Source organism: Pungitius pungitius, chromosome 12, assembly GCF_949316345.1.
Source record: "Pungitius pungitius chromosome 12, fPunPun2.1, whole genome shotgun sequence".
Taxonomy (NCBI): Eukaryota; Metazoa; Chordata; class Actinopteri; order Perciformes; family Gasterosteidae; genus Pungitius; species Pungitius pungitius.
Genome location: NC_084911.1, coordinates 11,089,674 through 11,107,019, shown reverse-complemented (window position 1 = coordinate 11,107,019; position 17,346 = coordinate 11,089,674). Strand labels below are relative to the sequence as shown.

Genomic DNA, 17,346 nt, shown 5'->3' with positions numbered 1-17,346 from the left:
AATTCAGACAAGCAGAGGAAGCAACAGGCAGAAGACTACATTGTTGAATCTATTTGGGTTCAATGGCCATTTTTAAATCAGTAGACGCCATTGTGTTCAGAAGCATTTTGAATTTTCTTATCTCTAGCAAGGGATATTGAGGCTTATTGATATTGTTGGTATATGTCCCCTTTTAATTATTTTGCACAATCCCATGTTTTTATGTTAGTGGTTATATGGAGGGTCGTGTTTGAATCAAAATTTGAAATGACAAAACAGACATTAGTTGCTGATGCTCTTGTGGAACTCTTTGGGTCATGAAACTTTTAGTCTATTTCTTTCCACGATAGATAGAACTCAACAAGCTACCAGGACTCCGGTTACGTCTGGTATTTAGTGTGGAGCAACATAGAAAAAAGTCATTCTGCTGTGTCCAGGCCAGTTTGGTTAACACGTTTTCCCTCATTGTGTTTTTCCTGTCACTTCGCACACTTCCTCCTCTCCAGACTAAACTGGCCTTGCAGAAGCAGCTGACCAAGAGCTTGACAGCAGGCTTCCTGCCCAGCCCCCTCTCCCAGCCAACTCTGTGCACACTGGCTACTAACCCCCTGGCTCTGCGCCACCCAATGGGGCCCACCACCTTCATCCAGAGCCCCTTCCTGGGCCCTGCACTGTTTCGGCCGGCCCCGGGGCCGCTGCGGGCCACGCACACACCCATCATCTTCTCCCCCTACTAAAGACTGGCCCCACTTCCCGATTGAGCTCCACCCTCGTTCCCTTTACCAAACCCCAGGCCCTCCTTTAGTGTGACCCAAATGACAAAGGCCACACGCAAACTATGCAGCCCGCCTGACTTACAATGGAAAGAGTGCACAAGTCCTGATGCTCCGTAGGCTGTAAGGCCCGAGAGCTGTTCCTATCATAAAGGCCAAGATCCCCCATCATGCCTTCTTTCTGCTCCTCTTATCGTGACCTAAGGAGCAGCACAGGCCTCCAGACAGTGACTGGATGCACAGAGGTCGCTTTTATAGCCATTTCATGGGTCAACATGGTTTGGAATATTATATTATTGTGTAATTTATTAGAGAAAAAAATAGACATGTCTAGATGTATGTTTAGTGTGGTTGCCACAAAATAAGGTCCCTTTACTTGATGCTCTTTTAAAAAGGTTTTTTTTTTTTTTTTACTTTTTGGCTTTGGGGATTTCACGGAAAGGTGGGAGGGTCATAGGTCATTACAGAAGATGTAACAAAGGCCTCGTCATTGGGAGGACGGACCTCTCTCATTGATCAGTGTTTTCAATCAACAATCTTAATGGACTATCTGAGGTGGATTACTGTTCACGTTTCATGTATATTATGGCTATTATCAAACAGTCCTGTGAGTGGTATGTACATCTGCCTATATTAAAACCCTGCTTCATCTCGCAACTTTATTGCTGAGTCACAGCCATCGTAAAAAGATGGTCCAGATTTATGTTTTTTTTCCTTCCCCATATCCGCAGGATTAAGCACTCATTAAGGTTGAGAAAAGGTCAGCTGTCAACTTAACTTTGTTTCAATTCGCTTATCTGACTCATTTTCTTCATTTTGTGAATCATTCGCGCAATGCAGCTCGAACATTATGTTCTAGCCAAGCTAGTGTCGCAAAAACATTCCCCCAGCTATTGATGTCTTGTGTTACAAAGTGCCATCGTTTCATTCACTTGTGATCGCTCTTTCTTTCTGTTTCATTCCTCCGTCACCACGTTGGCACCTCGCTGTGGACGGTGATTTTCTGTGGCGTGTTCTTAGTCTGAGATGATGATAATAATGAGGAGGAGGAGGAGGAGGAGCCACACAAACACTAACGCACACAGAATGAGAACACGAGGGACAACTTGTAGACTTGATGGGATTTCAGTGCTCACTGAAAAGTTTAATTGACAACCAGTGTCATCGCACAAGGTGGGAGGAAACACAGCACAGTGCCATGGCAACCACATTAAAGGCACCTTAAAGCTGATTTTACTTTAAAAAGTACAGACCATTGTTTTGATATTTGCCTTTCCTTTGCCCTGGGTGCATGTTTTTGCACATCAATTTAATTTGGAAGAAAAAAGTGGGATCCACTCACATTATGGTTTATCCATAACTAAGAAAAGTCTTACATTCAAAGCAATACATTCGGTGTGTTCATGTCTATGATGTGTTTTCAGTGTGTTGATGGCTTTTCTCTACTCTACACCGGTCCCACCTGTAACAATGTATTATGTACTCCGACACAGCCAAGGGCCCACTCTGAATCCGGCGGTCATTTGGAACGAGGGGTGGTCCCGTCGCCGCTGCCCTTGATGCTCGAGGCTCTCGGGCCTTCTCCACGTTCTGTGACTGTGGGCTGAGCCGTTCCCTTCAGAGCGGCTCTCGCGCTGCAGAGAGGGGGCTTGACATTGCTGTTTCCCCCCCTTTTTTTGTGCAGCAGGAGGGCTTCTTTATGATTTCCACTGAGCAGCATTACGTCAGTGACGAGTGTTTGGAGATAAGTGCAACTGTCAAACTGTTTTTGTGTGTGCTGTCTAACCCCCCCACCCCTCCCCTACCCCCGCCCTCGAAGATATCTACTAACTCTCAGCCAAAAAACGGACTGTTGGCAAGGTTTCATATGGACTCTGGGCTTAAACATCATCCTCTCATCGGCACTCCTCCCACATGGCGTACTCTTACATTACAGTAGTGGAGGTAATCCTATGCATTTCTCATTGTGCAATATGTATAGTTGTCGTGTGATGCAGCAGTGCCATCTGTCGTAGAAACCTTGTAATTGCCATGCAGTGCTAGTGGTTCTCCAAACCCGTGGTCATACGGTATGTGTATTTCTGTTTAATGACCCCTAAGTATTTCTGGGTAAGCGAGGCCATACTGATGTGAATCTCCCCCGTCGCACTACTCAGTGAACCAGACAGCCTTTAATCTTCACTGTTTGTTTGTTTCTAATCGCTCAGTGGGACCTCTAACCTTACAAACTGAAACCTTCTTTAAAAAAAATGATATAGACAAGGCAAATTATATGTAGAAATCATTAGAGGAACTATAGAGATTTTATCAGAGTTGCTATTGTTATCTGTATCATAATCGACTGCTATCATAGAGGGGAGTAGAAGACGTTATCGGAGGCTCTGTACGGAATACAGACAGAGGAAAAATGCTTTGCTGTCTTTAGTTGTTTGTTTATTTACATGGTTTTGACAATATGTTTTTTTATTTTAAGTACAACACAAAATATTTAAAGCAAACGTTTTTTTGAGTGAGCTTTTCTTTTCTGAATTAATAATGTAATTCAAGGCCTTTTTAGACAATATCCTAAAGTCACATTAGCCAGGCCTTCTCAGGGGTGACGGGTTGAGCGAATGCTAACATGACCATCCATTCAGGGTATCCCTCCATTGCTCCGGAGAGCAGGAAACACTGTACTCGTGGATGGATTGACGAAAAAGCAACAATATTTACAGTGCGGTACCACAGAGAGGATAAAGGATGGATTTTGGAAAATAAAGCTTTTAGAACTTGTAAAAGAATTGGTTTCAATGACTGTGTGCGTGTCCCTGCATCATGGGTAAAAAAGGAAAAAACACCCCAGATTGCTGTGTGAGCTGAAATCTGAGGGTGAGTCTGTGAAGAAACACAATGAGAGAAAACTGGGTGATGGCTAATGAATAAATGGCGACAACATGACTGCTCGAACGACCCCTTTGTCCGATCGAATTGTGTTAACTTGAACCACACGCAGTATAAGAAACAAATCATCTTAAATTACCGACACAAAATAGCAGACATTAATCAGCAGGTTGAACCCGAGAATGTCCAGCTCTGAGAGTCAGGAAATGAAAAACGGATGGCATGTGTTCCTGAGTTTGCAGGTGCAGGAGGTTCTGGCTACCCTCGTACTGTGCAACACACTCACAGCATCTGTTTACGTGGCAACCCACAGCTACTCATTTTCCTGCAATTTTCCGGCAATGTGTGACAGCAGGGCTGGTGTTTAGCCAAGCTACGGCGGTGAAAGCAAATGGAACGGAGTGTCTGAGCTGTGTTGCATCTGTGGCACACAAAGGAGCGATAGAATAACACACCTGAGAGGCTGATGTGGTATTGTGGCAGGTTAATCTATTTTTTCTGCACAGGATTCTCTGCATATGGCCATTCCAGAGTGCAGTGTCCTCCGAAAACGGCTTTAGCGGCTGCAGAGAGACAATGAATCCACGTGCATTGTTGAGCAGCAGCTGTGTGCACGCCGACATGACACAGTGTTGGCCGTCGCTGCTCATCCCTCGGGGCGACTTTAACACAATGGAGCCCAGCGTCCTTATCGCGATTAACAGTTATTTTATGCATTTTGCTCAGTTAATTATCCAGTTTTCCTGTCCATTTGAAGGACAGACCTTGGGTTATTTGTTGACGTTGTACTCTACGCCTCAGGCCACCACGCCAGCCCGTCCTTTGTGTCAACAGTAGATAAGCACAGTATACAAGTCCAAGCCCTCCTGTGGTCCAATCAAAGGAGTCATCAGATCCCCGGCACCTGCCAAAGCCTGTATCATGGCAGAAGGAGAAGATGACATTGCTAAGCTGTGACACTGGTGTGTATGCACTGTATTGATCAATTACCCTATCAGCCATCTCCACCCAACTCAAGGGCCCGCCATTTAAACAATGCTTGTGGGTGTGTGTCTCTGTGTGTGTGTGTGTGTGTGTGTGTGTGTGTGTGTGTGTTTAGAAACTGGCGAAGAGAGAACACCCCACATATGCAGTCACTTGTGATGACTAACTAGAAAATGCATTTCCTGCTGAAAATGCGTTGGAATGCAAAGCTGAAATTAATTTCAGAAAGTTGATAAAAGTACAGAAATAAAAAATCTGAAATTAATTCTAAACATTGCTGAAAGAATAGAAATAGGAGAAGCTGATATAAATATAAAAATTGTTGAAAAGACAGAAATGAGAAAAGCTGAAATTAACTTGAAAGAATTGCAAAAAATCAGAAATGGGAGAAGCTGATATGAAAAAAATACAGAAATAATTAAAGCTGTGAGCAGCGTCGGACGGGTCCTCGCTACTCCTTGCACGTCGGGGCACTGGCCGCACAGTTACAAGTGCAGCCGAGGGACCCTGCGGCCGTCGGACGAAGCGTTTGCAAGTCAGTGGTCGTTAACCGTGTGGAGCAACGCCAGGAATGCCGCTTTGCAAACGTAATCTTTGACATTATCATGGTCTTAGGCATTTTATGTCAACATATAACCAGGAGCTTCTGATGTACCGTTAAAATTAAAGCATCTCAGAATACCATACATGAGCTGAATGTTTCCTTATGATATGATATCATAAAAGGATATTAATAAAAGGTAACTAAAAATAGTTACACAGTAATTCCACTTCAGCTTTATAGTACACACCCCCAGGTGACATTCTGTTGTACCATTCCAAAATGAAAGCCTCTCAAAATGCCATATATGAGCCAATTTTCTTCAAAATCTTTCACAAGACTACTTTTGGTCAATTTCAGGAAATAAATAAAAGGTAACTAAAAATAGTTAAACAGTCATTCCACTTCAGCTTTATAGTACACATCCCCAGGGTGTGACTTGGTGATAAACAGGACATACTGATGAACCATCTCAAAATAAAAGCCTCTCAAAATACCATACATGACCCAACTTCCATTGAAATCTTTCAAAAGCTGTATTTTTTTTAAATTGCTAGCTACGCACAGTCTAATTAGCCCATATCTCATGAAAACAATGAGTTATCAGCACTTTTCTGATATATCAACAGCACATTGAACCAATAATGATCCACCAAACATTTTGTGACAATCAAACTCAGTGTTTAGGAGAAATTGCCAAAAATGTGTTTTTCACAATAATAATTCCTTGAAATATCCTGGATGTTGTGGTTGAATTTTTTGCGGTTGAATTTTTTAACGTTGAATTATTTGCAGTTGAATTATTTGCGGTATTTTAACGTTGAAAAACATTCAGACACATAATTTCAATGCGTAAATATTCAGTGGTAGAAATTCAATCACCTTTTTCTTTCAAAACCCGATGCCACAGATTTACTTCCATACCACAGGCTCCAATACAAATTTTCTGACATATTTCTAAAAAAAAAACCAGAAGGTACATGTTTCGTAAACTGCTAGTTGAGCAGTTTTAAAACACATAGAGACATGAAAACTACACTCATGCGTTCGGTAGAGTCTTGTATCTCTTACAATCACAGCTAGTTTTGCTTCAAGGGGCATTTGTTTTAGGTGTGGATTCTGAGTAACTCACTGTCTGTCTCTGCCCCTGTGATCTTGTTAGTGACCGCAGCTGCTCCGTTGTCACGGTTACTCACAGGCTCTGTCTGTGACTAACAGCTGATCCATATTAGCTGATTAGTGCAGCCTGACATGACCTCCTTCTCTCCACTCCAAATAGCAGAGGTGGGACAAAGTCATTGTTATGCAAGTCACAAGTAAGTCTCAAGTCGTTGCCCTCGAGTCCCGAGTCAAGTCGAGTCAAAGATGAGGCAAGTCCCAAGTCGAGTCAAAGATGAGGCAAGTCCCAAGTCGAGTCAAAAGTCAAAGCCAACAAGTCTCAAGTCGAGTCCAAAGTCTTACCATTTTAGTTTCGAGTGATTTCAAGTCCTCTTATTACAGAAATAAAATGTATACAAATCATGTATGTCTGTAAGATTTGTATTTGTTTAAACCTCTTTATACAATGACATTAACCAAATACAGTAAGAAACAGAAAATGTAATTGTCACAAAAAATTCTATTTCAACAGAATATTGCATTCATATTGTACACTAAGGTATACGATAATGCATTTCCGTTTATGCAATATTAAGAATATTTTCACTGCTTCAAAAGCCCTTCCCTCAAGAAACCGAAGTCATATGCTTTAAAGCAAAGTGGGGACGGGGAACCCTGGGTGACGGTGCGCTGCCTCACAGACCTAGACTACGAAGGGAAGGGTAATGGTGGATCGACTGTGACTGTGTTATAGTACTTTAAAACGGACGTTGACATAATGTTGGCGAGGATTTCCATCGGAGTCTGAATCCGGGTTCAAAAATCCTGATTTTTGTAACCATGAACGAGCTGTCTCGTTGATACGGTAAAATGGACTGCAGTGATTGGATGTCGTGCAGGCAGCGCACGCTCTCTGCATACAGGTGGCACACGTAAACAGAGCAGCGCGGCCGTGTGAAAATGTTATCCCCCAGTTTTTATGGGAAGTAGCAAGTCTTCTCGAGTCAAAAGGCTCGAGTCCAAGTCAAGTCACGAGTCATCGATGTTAGAGTCCAAGTCGAGTTGCAAGTCTTTGTACATTTTGTCGAGTCGAGTCTGATGTCATCAAATTCATGACTCGAGTCTGACTTGAGTCCAAGTCACATGACTCGAGTCCACACCTCTGCCAAATAGTACTACAACCACTAATAATATTTCTAGTACTTGTAGTAGTACTTGTATTTCAACTGGTATTAATACTAAAGTGACTTTTACTACTACTAAATATCACTATAACGTCTAATAGGTCTACAAGTATTTCAACCCCCCATGGAGGAAATTCTTACTGTAATATTTGATGAGGCCCATCAATTAATAACTTCTTAGTTTTCTTAGCTTAGACCGACTGTGGGTGAGTGAGGAGCGTGGTCATCTTCCAATTAGAGGGTTGGTGGTTTGATCCCAGGTCCAGCTAACCCACATGGTGATGTGTCCTTGGGAAACACTTAACCCCAGCATTGCTCCTCTAGCTGCGACTACAGTGTGTGAATGTTAGTTACTGATGGGCAGGTGCCACTGTGTATGGTAGGTCCTGTCATTAGTGTGTGAATGGGTGAATGACGTCATGTAGTGTTAAAGCACTTTGAGTAGTCAGAAGACTAGAAAAGCGCTGTACGCATCCATTTTACTAAGTCCATTTAGTTTGAATGACAAACATTCTCTCTCCCAAACCCCTCCCTCACCCAATTCCATTATTTCAAAATAAAAGCCTCAATGATTATCTGTACCTCAACCATAAAGCACAGAATGAAGCTTTTTTGTTAAAATACAAACTGCTCTTTCAAATACTAATACAACTAGTACTTACTTATTGTACTTATTGTACTACAATCACAATTACAACTACAACTAGTACTAAACCTTAAATTACTACAAAAATACAAATTTTAATTCACAACTTTTACTATTTCTGTATTTCTTTTCATATCAGCTTCTCCCATTTCTTGCAATTCTTTTAAGTTAATTTCAGCTTTTCTCATTTCTGTATTTTCAGCAATTTTTAAATTCATTTCAGCTTTTCCTATTTCTATTGTTTCAGAAATGTTTACAAATAATTAGTTTTTTCATTTCTGTATTTTATTCTGAAATTCCTTTCAGCTTTATGCATTCCAATGCATTTTCAGCAGGAAATGCATTTTCTAGTATTTGTATCATATTTCCAATGATTAGCGCAACTTAAAGTACTGGGATTGACTTGTGAGTGTTAAACAGCTGTATCTAAACTAAAGCTGCTTTCTTAGCTTGATACTAGCTTAAACTGGGAAATGCTAAAGATATTGTTGATATATTCGTATAACTTCTACGTGACACTATGATTAATAAGTAGTGCAGCCATGACAATATGTTTATTACGTATTTCAATGGGTTCACAATTCACACGTTTCCTTCATACTTTTGATGTTTGTCATTTATTGGGAGGCTCGTCAGAAAAGAAAAGAAACTTTCACTTTAATGAGCATGATGAGCAGCAGAGAGTACAACAAGCACAACAGAATATTTGTTATCCACAGCGTTCCGACATGTTACCGACCTTTAGTCAATAAGCAAGACTTCAAATGTAATAAAGCTTCCTGACTGATTCATAATGTACACACATGTAAATACATGCACATATTCATATTTAGAATAAACAACTGATAGACTCTATCTTTCATATTTACACCACCAAACCCTTAATATTCTCATGAATTATGAAAAGAAAATGGTGTTGCAATATCAGACCAGGTCAGGGGTCAATTTAATAATATGACTATCATTGGTGACTGTGTGTCCATGGGTTTGATACCAGCAGCATTTCTAAGACCTCCTTCAGTAACAACACTGAACCAAATGCAAACAGATTTTCTATCCTGCGCTTTCTTTTGTTAGTGTTATATTTATTGCATGACATCTACTTTACACATCTACAATCCACTTTTAATGCAATATGTGATGTGAGAAATTACCACGATGTGCATCGGTGATCTGAGGGTTGTGTTGTGTTGCTGTTTATCCTCAGATGGCCCGACGGTGCAGCTACACCAGCGTCCAGATCCGGGACCCTAATCGGCCCGGGATCCTGCGGACCATCCTCAGGCTCAGAGGACTGCCTGACTGCTCCTCTGGATCTTCAGGTAAGTCTTTAAAGGTAAGTCCCCCAAGTCCCTCCTCCTCATTATCATTTCAAATGCTGTTTCACTTCACTGTCTCTATAAATGATGGAGGAAAACTGTAAAACACCAGGATGGGAATCAGTGGACACTGGATGACCAGACAGGGAGGACAGTGTCCAACATGACTCAAAGCTCCAGGAAAACCTGCATTTCTATATTATGTGACATTTCTAACACAGCGTTTTGTAACTGGGTGAGGAATGATATGTGGTTAACCCAAAACAAAATAATATATATCAGAATGATGACACGTGTGCTATAAGTGCAAAAGTGCAATAAACAATGACTATAAACTACACTAAAATACAAATAAATAGTTAAAATAGGCTAAAAAAAAGTAGTAAAAGTGAAATCTGGATTGGTACGATATGGTCCTCTACTGACTAACTCAGGTCCCACTATGCCAGACAGGGTTGGCCAGTCAGCAGGATCAATCGGTTCTCCCCTGACGGACTCATGGACATCAGAACTTGTTGTGGGGGAGAAAGTGTCTGCAGGCTGTAGTGCAGAATCAGGATGGGTTGTGTCTGGAGGCAAATACATACAATTGATGTTCATCTATTAATACAGACACATTATGGCAATAGGCAATACAATGACTGATTGTTTCTCTTGGTCATATGTTGACATTTATTACTGATCTTGTGGGTCATATACGACAGGCAGTAAATGCATCTAAATATTTTTTTTCTTCTGTTAACAAGATCAGTAGTGTTTAATAGAGTTGAAACATTTGAATAGGGTAGATTTACCTGCTGCATGCTCTGTGTTTCACTGGCTGCTGTGCTAGGTGTGATCCTACATGTCTCTTCACCTGCAGCTGTATTTAAGCACAGAGAATAAGAATATCAGTAAAGTTCTTTAAAATGGAATGGGGTTAAAAGTCGTTTACAATGAATGGAAGTGTGAGGTCATATTTTGAGTGAATTGAACTATTACAGATGATTATAGCTTTATTAATATGTATTTATATACTGCTACTTCTTCTACTAAAACTATTACTACCACCAACAACTATAATAAATAATAACTTACAAGGTTCAGAGTGAGGTGAACCTGGGGGATCAGCTGAGCTTTCTTTAGGAGGTGAGGGTCTCTGCCAAAGTTTCTGGAGTGCATCTGGACATATGAAAATATAAAATAATATAATCATTCCATAACACCACACATTTATTCACATGTATCTACTATTTACATTACCATAAATACAATCCAGACAACATATTGTGAGATGCTAAAAAAAACAATTGCCAGCAAAATCCTTTAGTAATAATATGAATAGATTTTATTTAAATAGCGCTTTACATGGTACTCAAAGACACTTTAAAGTAAAACCAGTACAGATATAGCACAAACATATAAACAATAAAATAAAACTAACAATAAGTTTTTAATTGCATGTATTATGCATGTTTTTTTGTATATCTGTACTGGTTTTACTATCGTACAAAAAAACCTAATCTGAAGAGAATGGCTCGACATTAATTATTTGAGGCCTTCGACATTTGGACAAGTAACGTTAAGGTAACGATACATCAGCATTTCACTTGTCTATGAACTAAAGTCCAGGTACAGCTTAATCATTTTCATTTATTTAGGCACTTTTCCCTTTGACAACTAAGATGAGTTGTAATATTGTGCAAATAATATAGGTAACAATTAAGGTTTTTGTAAAAATTGTTTTAAACATTTAGACAATTTCTGATATTAGTACCTAGCGTTAAATTAAACCGTTATATATTGTGCTAATAATAGCTCGCTTGCTAGAAGCTGCCGACGCTGGTTAGCTAACGTCACTTATGAGAAACGCTAGCTAAAGTTAGCTAACGTCACTTGGGGAAATGCATTCGTTTCAAATCGGTAAAGTAACATCGGCATGATGGAGGTAATGGGTGTCCCGGACAAGTCTCAATGTGGAGCCCTGAAGAGGTGTATTTTGATTAGTGATTAGAATGTGTCACCATCACTATGCTAGCTGGAAGGCTCCTTAAGTCTTAAAGCAGTTTGGCTAACAAGGCCAACACTAGCTGTATAAACGACCACAGTGTTAATCTAAAGCATCCAATGTGAGACATGAAATGACTTGTCTGAGATGGAAATACATAACGTTACCTCTTTACGGGGCTTTCTTCTCCTTCTGCTGCTTTTCTGCTGCTGGACTGATGTTACGTTAGCTTGATCCGAGTGTGACCATTGCCTTGCAACGCACGCAACCATAAGCTCCGCTGCGCGTGACCGTCGCGCCCCAAACACATATACCGTAACATTTAAACATATGTCGGGGGCGCCATGTTTATTTGTTTTAATCATGGTTTCATTTCACCTGGGTTTTATTTCGTTAATCGAAGTTGTTGGGAGAATGATGTGTTATGCTGGAGGGCGCCACCCGCGAATTTGGCGCCCTATGCGGTCGCCTTGGTCGCCTATAGGAAGGACCGGCCCTGCATGTATATATCATTGAACATTTTCCCACTTGGTCCTTAATGCACTTTATTTAATGATATTTATGGTCTGCTGCAGTGTTAAGAACAACTATTTAAGCTGTGTTCACAACATAGCATGATAAACAACTCAAATGTTGGCCAGAACAAAAGAACGTGGATAATACCGGAATAAATAAAAATCGATATATATTTAATAAAAACGAGAGCACGTACAAACACGCACGCACGCACGCACGCCCTAAAGTGCCATGGCAACCGAACGATGACCCGACCGAGGGTATTTAAGGCCAGCGGACTTTCTGAACGTTCCTTTTGCACTTTGACTTGAACACGAACATTAAACCTCTTGTGAAATCAAACTGCGGAGAACGAAATATTTGAGTTTTTGACTGCTGGACGGAATCTACTGGATACGAATATTGTTGGAGAAGTGAACGACTACATAACATCGTTTGTGGAGCACAGACGAGGCTGAAACAGGCCCTCAGGAGCGGCGGAGCATCGAGGACGACCACCTGCTGAAGGAAGTTGGCTGTGTTCAAGTAAGACAACGTTTTGATCCCCTTACATCCTTAGAAGGGTCCCCAGGTTACAAATGAGTAAGACACATTGAGTTTAAAGGTGAAAGAAATAAGATTTGATGGACAAAGACACTCAGTCGAGGATTTCTCCGTGTAAAATGATTATTGGAGGGGCGGGATGTGTTACATCTCGCGGGACATCTCTGGGATGTGTCAACAATTAGTGTAGATGTTTTAAAACACTGTTATTTTGGTTTGAGGGTAACAAATCGTCGAAGATGAACATTGGAATTTGTGAAAAAAGATGGCGCTGAGAACGTTATGGAACGCTGAAAAAATGTTTTTATTTGGAAACCACTGGGTCCATAGAGACGGTTGACGTGTGACGTCACGCCGTGCAGGTGTAGTCAACATACGTCGCGGTGGTTGAAACTTACTTATGAATGTATTATTACATGCTCCATACACTATTTCTGTGATATTTAACATCGAAATGCACTCTGCTCGTGGTTGATGCATTTCATAAGAGTGACAAGAGCGATTTGTTAAGTAACCTTATAGGACTGCATGTGCGCGTGCTGCACCTCCTCCTCGCGCTGCGATGTACAACTCATAGAATAAAGAGGTGATAAATTAAAGAAGTTCCTGTGGTCGTGTTGGATCACTGACGCACCCGCGTGGTGATGTGTCCTTCGGTGACTGTGTGTCCATGGGTTTGATACCAGCAGCATGTCTAAGACCTCCTTCAGTAACAACACTGAACCAAATGCAAACAGTTTTATTATCCTGCGTTTTCTTTTGTTAGTGTTTTATTTATTGCATGACATCTACTTTGAATCCACTTTTAATGCAATATGTGATGTGAGAAATTACCACGATGTGCATCGGTGATCTGAGGGTTGTGTTGTGTTGCTGTTTATTTATCCTCAGATGGCCCAACGGTGCAGCTACACCAGCGTCCAGATCCCGGACCCTAACCGGCCCGGGATCCTGCGGACCATCCTCAGGCTCAGAGGACTGCCTGACTGCTCCTCTGGATCTTCAGGTAAGTCTTTAAAGGTAAGTCCCCCAGAACCACCTCGGGGACCAGGTAAGTCTTTAAAGGTAAGTCCCCCAGAACCACCTCAGGGACCAGGTAAGTCTTTAAAGGTAAGTCCCCCAGAACCACCTCAGGGACCAGGTAAGTCTTTAAGGGTAAGTGTGCATGAGCCATTATTGAAAAGGAGCTGTGCTAGAGTAGGGTGGGAACCATCACAGGTAAGTCCCCCTGAGCCTCCTCAGGGACCCGGGGAACCATCACAGGTAAGTCCTGGTGAGTATCGGCCGTTATGGGACCAGCCTGAGCCAGATTGGGTGGTAGATATGAGGGGTTATCTAGAGTGGAGAGACCAGTTTGACAGCTGGTGGTGCAATAGACGCACTGATGCTCCAGGGAAGATTAGGAACCATAATCCAAATAAGAATGTTTATTCATTTGAAAAGAATTTATCTGAGTTTAAAATTACTTACCTGGAGTAAAATGATTTACATCTTATTAATTTAGATTAATAAAGTTTCATCATGCTGTATTTTTTGTATTAAGTTGTATTTAGTTGTATGTTTTTATTTGATAGTATTTCAGTATTAACACACCTTCAATCCTGGAAGACAGCTCCAGAAACCTGCTCAACCTCCAGCTTGATCCCGATCCAGGCCTGACACCTCCATCCTTTAGTCTTCAAGCAGTCTGCAGGCTTCCTGAACCGCCATCTCTGGTCCGTGCCGTTGACCTGAAACTCACCTCCACTCGGCTTAACATCTACAATCCACCTCTTCCGGTAAGCTGCAGGTGCCTCCTCCACCTGTATTTTACTTGCAGAAGGCTTCAGTCCTAAGGTCCACCTCTAGGTTCTGGCAGTGAACCGCAGGAGCCTCCTCTGCCTGCATTTCACTGGCAGACACCTATAGGCCAAACCTCTACCCATAGTCTCTGGCAGTAGACTGCAGGTGCCCCCTCCACCTCGAGTGTGTGGTGGGCAGCTGCAGTTTAGTCCTCTACATACAGCCTCTTTTAGCAACTAAAATCCTCTAGCGGTCAGCCCTCCAAAGCCACCTCCATCCCTGGCCTGCACCTGTCATCCTGGAAGTCAGCTTCTGAAACCTTCTCAACCCTTCTTCTTGTTCCAGCTCCTGGCCTGAGCCTTCACCCGACACCTCCATCCTTCAGTCATCAAGCAGTCTGCAGTCTTCCTGGACCGCCATCTCTGGTCCGTGCCGTTGACCTGAAACCCACCGCCAAGAGATCGTCCCTTCTACGACCGTCGGTCAACCTGCTGGACTTCGCCTCACCACATTTCGGGCCCCCTGACACACCTCTCGTGGGTCTAGGATTCTGTGAAGGGCCCACTCCTGGAACCAGAAAGTCGTGGACTACTGGCGTTTTTACGTTTTGTGGTTTTTGTTATCTGACCTAACAAAATAAACCTTTTTGTTTCACCCCAACTGATCTGGTCTGCGTCTGGGTCCTGTCTGAGGTAACCGTGACAGTTATGTTTCAGGAAGCTGTGGTGAAGGAGCTCAAATGAGGTTTTTATTGAGTAGAGCCTTAATGTCTGCACTGGTGCCTTTGGACCAGATAATATGTCCACCCAGTCGCACAGGTTGTTGATGGTCAGGAAGCTACAGCTGTGCATTACTGTTCTACCTCTTCCTCGAAAGGCCTATACAGATTAACTCTGGGCTTGTTGTCATACAGTCATCGGATAATTAGTTTGTTATATCTATAAGATGCTAAAAAAATGTTTATGATAATACAAACAAAACCACATCTCCCCTATATGGATAAAATCTGTGTGCCTTAAAAATACTCAAAATAGTAACTCAAGATCCTAAAGCCTCTTATTTCCTGGGGCGCAATTTCCCAGATGGAATTGGAGTTTAATATATAGATCAGATTTAGGATATTGCTCACATATTGCAAAGATAAACACACTAACAGTACTGAAAGAGAGCCTTTTCTCATCTTCGTTTGACTTTTTTTCAGTTCGGGAAGATTTGATTTTTTGGCATCCACAACTTACTCCCTCATTGATCTTAAATTGTTTGGAGGGCGACAATGTGTCCCCATGTCCTCGTTGATGGAGATCTTTCAACGTACTCTGAATGCAATAACCACAACCAAAGCGAGATCCAATTTGTGCACGATTCTGTGTGCCTTGTGCTTTTGCCAGACCAATTGAGCCCATGCTTTCAAGATCTATGGTCCGTCTCTGTGGTGCGTGGGTAGCCAGCATGACGGCTAACATTTCCCCTAACGGATAGCTTAAGGGCAGTTGGTCTTTCCAGCTCACGCTGATAGCCCAGAGAACGTGGGGCACAGCGGATGTGTTCACTGCAGTGTGGAATTGTTTGGTTGAACTGACGCCTCGTGATGGGGATTGTGAAACGAGGGTCAATGAAGCAGCTTCCAGGGAGAATAGAGCACATATTCTCTTTACAAAATAACAAAACAAGAGGGGGGGGGCTTAAAAGGTTGTCTAGTTCTCCTGCGTCCCCTGGGAGAGCCGGATGCTCAGCTGCAGTCATGAGAAAACATGTCATGCAACAGTAAAAGGTTATTACTGGTAGCGACCCAAGGGTGTCGCCTTGTCGCCCTTGTGACTGCGACAAGCATGTGTGAATTTCTCTCTTGTGGTTTGAAGGTTCTTAAATAACTCGCTCACACGCGCTCAGTGTGTATTTCACATTTTGTTTTGAGGATCTTCTGTTTTTTTGGTATTTTCTGTGCTGCCAGGTGTTCTGTGACGGTCTAAATGTGTGATACAATAACTGAACCAATTTCCAGTAAAGTAACATCAGCGCACTGGCTCTATAGTCATTAAAAGGAACATGATCGAAATGAGATGGTACACGATAGCACCCTCTGGGGGAACTAATGTCAGTGTAATATCATTTCATAAATGTTCCACTTGAGGTTTTCTCATTATCTTGCATTAACCTCTCCAGTCAACATGGCCGCGTGGGACACGCAGATCGTCTTCTTTGCCTAATAATCTCTGACCTTGTCGGACTCACGTTGTTTTCACTGGCGATGCAACGATGTGTCCTTTATTGGTGGGAATTAGAACGACAAATTCATTATGATCCGGTCACAACCATTCCCAACCGATTTCTGTGAGGTTGTGCATTGAAAATGTTGGTGAGCACAGATCATGATGACACCTGAACACAAAGACAGTTCAGTTAAATACGACTGCGTAGGAGCTTTGGGCATCAGTTTATTTTCTATCAGTGAATTGCCGACACAGAATGTGAGCTTTTCCCCCCGAATAATGTTTTTTACTTTTGTACACTCCACGTTTTGTTGGCATCACGTCATCAGGTATGCTGATTTGGCAGTCGACAATTTTGCCTGCTCCTGTTTGGGGTTTAATGAATCAATTAGTATCAATCTGTGTTTTTCTCTATGAATGTGCATGTTAGCACAAATGTTGATCTGTATTAATGATTTACACTTCAGATACCTCTGTGTCGTAGCATAATTGGGAATGTTTTGCCCACCTTAGTTCTGGACTTGCTACTGCGTGCTTGCTACTGCTATGTCATGTTTCTGACTTATTTATTTTGATTTTCTTTCCATGTCTGCCTTGGGCCTTTCTACTGTAACCCCCCAGGCCATACATTTTGTTCTTGTAAACAGAAGACGTATACCAGTCAAAGTCTGGACACATTTTCTCATTCAATTCAATGAAAAGGTGTGTCCAAACTTTTGACCGTCACTGTACGTGTGGATATTTCCCTTCAAGTGGAAAACAAGAGACATTTTATCCTTTAAAACAGCAAACAATGTGAATGTTTAGAACACCCACATGGTTTGGATGAAGATCAGAGACATCCGCTGACCATGAAACATACTCCAATATGGTGTGTGATTGGAGTTTGGTACATGAAATGCCA

The 17,346-nt window shown here is 41.9% G+C and overlaps 1 protein-coding gene and 1 long non-coding RNA gene across 3 annotated transcripts in view; both read left to right on the top strand.

Moving 5' to 3' along the window:
• Nucleotides 1–3,544, top strand: part of znf385c (zinc finger protein 385C) — a 95,689-nt gene extending 92,145 nt beyond the window's left edge. Inside the window, exon 10 of one of the 2 annotated variants that reach the window (XM_037476791.2) lies at nucleotides 486–3,544. In XM_037476791.2, the coding sequence (XP_037332688.1) occupies nucleotides 486–716 (231 nt within the window). In that variant the 3' untranslated portion in view covers nucleotides 717–3,544. The remainder of the gene's footprint in view (nucleotides 1–485) is intronic. The other variant, XM_037476792.2, reaches the window with a different exon arrangement.
• Nucleotides 3,545–12,221: 8,677 nt separating this feature from the next.
• Nucleotides 12,222–14,881, top strand: LOC134133001 (uncharacterized). Its single transcript, XR_009957149.1, has 3 exons — nucleotides 12,222–12,432; nucleotides 13,342–14,228; nucleotides 14,578–14,881. It is a non-coding gene; the product is annotated as an uncharacterized LOC134133001 (long non-coding RNA).
• The last annotated feature ends 2,465 nt before the right edge of the window (nucleotides 14,882–17,346 follow it).